The sequence below is a fragment of the Conger conger genome, chromosome 3 (genome assembly GCF_963514075.1).
Source record: "Conger conger chromosome 3, fConCon1.1, whole genome shotgun sequence".
Taxonomy (NCBI): domain Eukaryota; kingdom Metazoa; phylum Chordata; class Actinopteri; order Anguilliformes; family Congridae; genus Conger; species Conger conger.
The window spans coordinates 192,501-200,000 of NC_083762.1; the positions used below are offsets into that span (position 1 = coordinate 192,501).

Consider the following 7,500-nt stretch of genomic DNA (forward strand, 5'->3'; position numbering starts at 1 on the left):
CAGCTAAGCCCAATGCACATCATGCTGGAGTGAGTTATTGCTTTTATAAAACAAACATAATAATATAGATATTACAGACACAAAAGGGGCGACATGGCTCAGGCAGTAAGAGCAGTCGTCTGGCAGTGGGAGGGTTGCCGGTTCGATCCCCCGCCCGGGCTGTGGAAGTGTCCCTGAGCAAGACACCTAACCCCCAAATGCTCCTGACGAGCTGGTTGGTGCCTTGCATGGCAGTCAATCACCGTTAGTATGTATGAATGGGTGAATGAATGGGTGAATGAGAAGCATCAATTGTACAGCGCTTGGATAAAGGCACTATATAAATGCCAACCATTTACCATTTACAATCCAATTAAAACAGTTTATTTTAAACAATTTCATTACAAGAATAATTTACAAGAAAGTAGTTCCCCCATACTAGTGAATACTGGCAGTTGGTTGCTGTGCAACGTTGTTCTGCCAAACTCACTCGCTAGTTAGTTAGCTAGCCTACCATGAGAGAGCAAACAAGAGTTCATGCCCCTTCGATGTTTATTCGTATATCAGCCCAAAGCCCCCGATCAGCTCAGATCAGCTCAGATCGGCTCAGATCAGCTCAGATCAGCTCAGATCGGCTCAGATCAGCTCAGATCAGCTCAGATCAGCTCAGATCAGCTCAGATCGGCTCAGATCAGCTCAGATCAGCTCAGATCAGCTCAGATCGGCTCAGATCAGCTCAGATCGGCTCAGATCAGCTCAGATCAGCTCAGATCAGCTCAGATCAGCTCAGATCAGCTCCTTACCAATGAAGTAGGACAGCAGAATGGCGAGCAGGGCAGCAGCCGCGATGGCGGAGACAGCAGCGCATTTCCAGCTGCAGTACTTGGACGGCTTGTTGAGCTGGAAGGCGCTGCGGGAGAAGGTGTTTCTGGGTAAGAGCCGCGGGGGGGGTGAGTACACCGTGCCTGACGTCAGAGGGTACCCGGGGGAGGAGCTACTGAACAGGGGCGTGGACCCCGACGATGTCTTAAACAGGAAGTGCCTGTAGAGAGGGCGGGGCACGGGGGGGAGAGAGAGGGAGAGAGGGAGGGGGAGGAGGGAGAGAGGGAGAGAGGGAGGGGGGAGGAGGGTGAGAGAGAGGGAGAGAGGGAGGGGGGAGGAGGGTGAGAGAGAGGGAGAGAGGGCGGGGCACGGGGGGGAGAGAGAGGGAGAGAGGGAGGGGGGAGGAGGGAGAGAGGGAGGGGGGAGGAGGGTGAGAGAGAGGGAGAGAGGGAGGGGGGAGGAGGGAGAGAGGGAGAGAGGGAGGGGGGAGGAGGGTGAGAGAGGGAGAGAGGGAGGGGGAGGAGGGTGAGAGAGAGGGAGAGAGGGAGGGGGGAGGAGGGTGAGAGAGAGGGAGAGAGGGCGGGGCACGGGGGGGAGAGAGAGGGAGAGAGGGAGGGGGGAGGAGGGAGAGAGGGAGAGAGGGAGGGGAGAGGAGGGTGAGAGAGGGAGAGAGGGAGGGGGGAGGGTGAGAGAGAGGGAGAGAGGGAGGGGGGAGGAGGGTGAGAGAGAGGGAGAGAGGGCGGGGCACGGGGGAGAGAGAGGGAGAGAGGGAGGGGGGAGGAGGGTGAGAGAGAGGGAGAGAGGGACGGGGGAGGAGGGTGAGAGAGAGGGGAGGAGGGTGAGAGAGAGGGAGAGAGGGAGAGAGGGCGGGGCACGGGGGGGAGAGAGAGGGAGAGAGGGAGGGGGAGGAGGGAGAGAGGGAGAGAGGGAGGGGGGAGGAGGGTGAGAGAGAGGGAGAGAGGGAGGGGGGAGGAGGGTGAGAGAGAGGGAGAGAGGGTGGGGGGAGGAGGGTGAGAGAGAGGGGAGGAGGGTGAGAGAGAGGGAGAGAGGGAGAGAGGGCGGGGCACGGGGGGGAGAGAGAGGGAGAGAGGGCGGGGCATGGGGGGGAGAGAGAGGGAGAGAGGGAGGGGGAGGAGGGAGAGAGGGAGAGAGGGAGGGGGGAGGAGGGTGAGAGAGAGGGAGAGAGGGAGGGGGGAGGAGGGTGAGAGAGAGGGAGAGAGGGTGGGGGGAGGAGGGTGAGAGAGAGGGAGAGAGGGAGAGAGGGCGGGGCACGGGGGGGAGAGAGAGGGAGAGAGGGCGGGGCATGGGGGGGAGAGAGAGGGAGAGAGGGAGGGGGAGGAGGGAGAGAGGGAGAGAGGGAGGGGGAGGAGGGTGAGAGAGGGAGAGAGGGAGGGGGAGGAGGGTGAGAGAGGGAGAGAGGGAGGGGGGAGGAGGGTGAGAGAGGGAGAGAGGGAGGGGGGAGGAGGGTGAGAGAGAGGGAGAGGGGGAGGGGGTGAGAGAGTGAGAAAGGGAGAAGTTAGCTCACAGGAAGCCTTAATCCTGATTGTTCTCTGAGCCAGAGATGCAGAAACCATTGAGCCACAGGACATTTCTGTTACCGTGACGACTAGGGGAAACCTCAGTTCTCCTGTTACCTTGACGATTAGGGGATGCCACAATTCCACTATATACTTCTGTTACCATGACAATTAGGGGAGGCCACAGTTGTGCAGTTACCGTGACGACTCGGGGAGGCTGCAGTTCCACAGTAGAGTTCTGCTACTATGAGCAGAGCGGGCCTGGGTGCTGCATCAGACTCATATTACAGACCGCCCTGTCAGTATCACACTCATATTACAGACCGCCCTGTCAGTATCACACTCATATTACGGACCGCCCTGTCAGTATCACACTCATATTACAGACCGCCCTGTCTGTATCACACTCATATTACAGACCGCCCTGTCAGTATCACACTCATATTACAGACCGCCCTGTCAGTATCACACTCATATTACAGACCGCCCTGTCAGTATCACACTCATATTACAGACCGCCCTGTCAGTATCACACTCATATTACAGACCGCCCTGTCAGTATCACACTCATATTACAGACCGCCCTGTCAGTATCACACTCATATTACAGACCGCCCTGTCAGTATCACACTCATATTACAGACCGCCCTGTCAGTATCACACTCATATTACAGACCGCCCTGTCTGTATCACACTCATATTACAGACCGCCCTGTCAGTATCACACTCATATTACAGACCGCCCTGTCAGTATCACACTCATATTACAGACCGCCCTGTCAGTATCACACTGATATTACAGACCGCCCTGTCAGTATCACACTGATATTACAGACCGCCCTGTCAGTATCACACTCATATTACAGACCGCCCTGTCAGTATCACACTCATATTACAGACCGCCCTGTCAGTATCACACTGATATTACAGACCGCCCTGTCAGTATCACACTGATATTACAGACCGCCCTGTCAGTATCACACTCATATTACAGACCGCCCTGTCAGTATCACACTCATATTACAGACCGCCTGTCAGTATCACACTCATATTACAGACCGCCCTGTCAGTATCACACTCATATTACAGACCGCCCCGTCTGTATCACACTCATATTACAGACCGCCCTGTCAGTATCACACTCATATTACAGACCGCCCTTTCTGTATCACAGACACAGCCCACCCTGTCTGTATCACAGACTCATATTACAGACCGCCCTGTCTGTATCACAGACTCATATTACAGACCTCCCTGTCTGTATCACAGACTCATATTACAGACCGCCCTGTCTGTATCACAGACTCATATTACAGACCTCCCTGTCTGTATCACAGACTCATATTACAGACCGCCCTGTCTGTATCACAGACTCATATTACAGACCGCCCTGTCTGTATCACAGACTCATATTACAGACCTCCCTGTCTGTATCACAGACTCATATTACAGACTGCCCTGTCTGTATCACAGACACAGCCCACCCTATCTGTATCACAGACTCAAATTATAGACTGCCCTGTCTGTATCACAGACACAGACCGCCCTGTCTGTATGACCGACTGATATTTATTATTAAAAAGAGTGAAAGCTCTTCTGGGTGTTGGGCTGTGACACAAAGACACAATGAGGGGGTCTCTACTTTAGCTCTGAAATGTGAAATTAAATATTTATCCCCGGGAGAGTTATGGGTCCAGTGCTGAGAGGGTGCTGCAGTGGACTGGAGCAGCACTAACGCTGTCTACAGTCAGGTCCATAAATATTGGGACATCGACACAATTCTCCTCTTTTTGGCTCTATACACCACCACAATGGATTTGAAATGAAACGATCAAGATATGCTTTAACTGCAGACTTTCAGCTTTAATTTGAGGGAATTTACATACAAATCAGGTGAACGGTGTAGGAATTACAACAGTTTGTATATGTGCCTCCCACTTTTTAAGAGACCAAAAGTAATGTCCCTTACTTTACAATACCTAAGACATTGTTCTGGCTCCACGGTGGTGGAATGAACTCCCCGTTGAGGTCAGAACTGTAGAATCTCTCCCCACCTTCAAGCGCAAACTGAAGACACACCTCTTCAAGCAGCACCTCTCCCTGTCCCTCCCTACCTCCCTGTGAACCTTAACTTGTTGTCTTTGTGATTTTCTTTGTGTATCGGTATTTTTAGTTTGGCTAGGTAAGCAGTGTTTGGCTAGTTAAGTTTGGTAACTTTTGCTTTGTTGTTTGTTTGTTTATTTATAAAAAAGAAAAAAAATTCTAATAGACCCTGGTCCTTATCTTTGTTGTACAGGTAGCAGTTGAAATTGTACTTCCCTCTAGGGTCTTTCAGCGCACTTATCCCTGGTTATGGGTAGGCACTTTGTTGTACGTCGCTCTGCCAAATGCCATTAATGTAGTGTAATGTAATGTAACGTAATGTAATGTAATGGTTACAGCAACACCTGGATCTGCTTGAGCAATACTTCCAGAACTGGGCCCTAGTAGTACATTTAAACAGACATGGACATAGGACATATTATTCAAAAGAGGCCCACATGTCAGGAAAACAATATTAACAGCATACCAAATCTAGGTAACATCGCCACATTCTGAATTATACTTAACTTGGTCTGACAGTCACTGCATCTGGGAATGTCTGAATGGCAGTGAATGCATCAAAAGAAAAAGCTTGAAGAGCAATATACAGATTAAATAAACAGACAACTTTTCAAACTAAATATCCCAGTTAGAATGTGGTCCAGTGTGATTCAGCCTATTGCACTTTATGAGTGAGGTGTGGAGGCCCTTCAGTCAGCACTGCATCCAAGCACTCAGTGCACCCTAAACTGTCAGCAGGGAGGCTTGTGAGTACAGGTGAGCCCACCTGGTTTCCAGGGGCACGCTGCTGTTGAGCACCCAGCTGTCCTGCAGCTGCACAGATTCAGGGGGGGAGGGGCCGTCGCCGGGGGCGCCCAAGGCGGGGCTTCGGCGCAGGGTTCCGCGGTTCAGAGAGTTGGCAGAGGAGTGTGTGTGTGGGGGGGGCAGGGGGGGCCGCAGGGTGGACTGGCTGTGGTGGTTGGGAGGACCTGAAAGAGAGCAGACAAACGTTCAGGACAGCAACGTTCATGGCAAACTATGTTTACAGCAAACAGTTACTGTCAAACAATTTTAAATGAACATTCCATTTGGTTCACCACCAACACCTGTTTAATACAAATGGATGTAGGTCTCATAATGCAAGCTGAAAAATTGCTTGCCTGTGATTTATTTAAGGTAAAAAATATTACATTCCTCGTCGTCGTCATGTGGGCAGGTGTTGTTCTCTCCACTCCACATTGATTAAAGTATATTGTAACAGCCAAATGATGTTACTGTTGTTCTCTCTGCGTTTTCCCCATCAGCAGCCATTTTTGTTTGCCTTGCACTACCTTTTCAAACTGTTAGCTAAAAGGTCAAATCAGCAAATCAGCAAATATCGCTAAACCACTCACGAGCAGTTCCAGTCCAACAGCTATCCCGCACACGAGCAGAATCAGCCCAACCGCTATCCCACACACAAGCAGAATCAGCTCAACCGCTAACCCACACACGGGCAGGACAGTGTGCATTCAGGATCAGCTACAGAACGCTCTACCATTCTGTCCACTAATTTTGCACTGTCTTTGACACCTGCACACAAACACCAGGTGTCAGCCAGGTATACCAAACACCAAACACACCACACACCACACACCAAACACACAACACACACCAAACACACCACACACAGCACACTAAACACACCACACACCAAACACACCACACACTAAACACATCACACACCAAACACACCACACACTAAACACACCACACACACCACACACCAAACACACCACACACCACACAGCACACTAAACACACCACACAGCACACCAAACACACCACACACTAAACACATCACACACCAAACACACCACACACCACACAGCACACTAAACACACCACAAACCAAACACACCACACACTAAACACATCACACACCAAACACACCACACACCAAACACCAAACACACCACACACTAAACACACCACACACAGCACACACTAAACACACCACACACACCAAACACAACACACACACCAAACACAACACACAACACACACCACACGCCACACACACCACACACAGCACACTAAACACATCACACACTAAACACACCACACACACCAAACACAACACACACACCAAACACAACACACAACACACACCACACGCCACACACACCACACACAGCACACTAAACACACCACACACTAAACACACCACACACACCAAACACACCACACACAGCACACCAGACACTAAACACATCACACAATGCAGACCACAAAGCATACCAAACACCACACACCAAACACTATTCTTTTGTTATTGATTCATGTTATTGATTGTTATTGATTGATTGATTGATTGATTGATTCATTCATTCATTTTATTGATTAGTTGAGTAATCTAAACGGTAAATTTACTTGGGTTAATTTGCAATTTGCAGTTGAACATTTCAAAATGTATTGACATGTTTTTGAAGTACGATGTCTTACTGCTTTTCATGTATTGACTCATTATAGCTACTTTATTCTCTTTAAATATTATAACACCCACCAGTGACATTGTTTTTCATTATATACGATGTATCTATGGCTGGAGCTACATGCTGAAAACAATTAACGAGATTATCCGATGGAGGGGCTGCACTATGATTACAGATTATTTGCGGAACATTGTGTGTGGTCTTTGGTGTGTTGTGTGTGGTCTTTGGTGTGTTGTGTGTGGTGTGTGCGGTGTGTGTGTGGTCTTTGGTGTGTTGTGTGTGGTGTGCGCGGTGTGTGTGTGGTCTTTGGTGTGTTGTGTGTGGTGTGCGTGGTCTTTGGTGTGTTGTGTGTGGTGTGCGCGGTGTGTGTGTGGTGTTTGGTGTGTTGTGTGTGGTGTGCGTGTGTGGTGTTTGGTGTGTGTGTGTGTGGTGTGCGTGGTGTTTGATGTGCTGTGTGTGGTGTTTGGTGTGTTGTGTGTGGTGTGCGGTGTGTGGTGTTTGGTGTGTGGTGTGCGTGGTGTGTGTGTGGTGTGCTGTGTGTGGTGTTTGGTGTGTGTGTGCAGTGTGTGGTGTTTGGTGTGTTGTGTGTGGTGTTTGGTGTGCGTTGTGGAACGTTGTATTTTATT

General features: G+C 50.2%; 1 protein-coding gene across 1 annotated transcript in view; it reads right to left on the bottom strand.

Moving 5' to 3' along the window:
• Positions 1–7,500, bottom strand: part of LOC133123897 (teneurin-2-like) — a 171,703-nt gene that overhangs the window by 58,295 nt on the left and 105,908 nt on the right. The window contains exons 4-5 of the mRNA XM_061234602.1: positions 5,188–5,389; positions 783–1,021 (exon numbers count right to left, since the gene is read on the bottom strand). Of these exons, the coding sequence (XP_061090586.1) occupies positions 783–1,021; positions 5,188–5,389 (441 nt within the window). The remainder of the gene's footprint in view (positions 1–782; positions 1,022–5,187; positions 5,390–7,500) is intronic.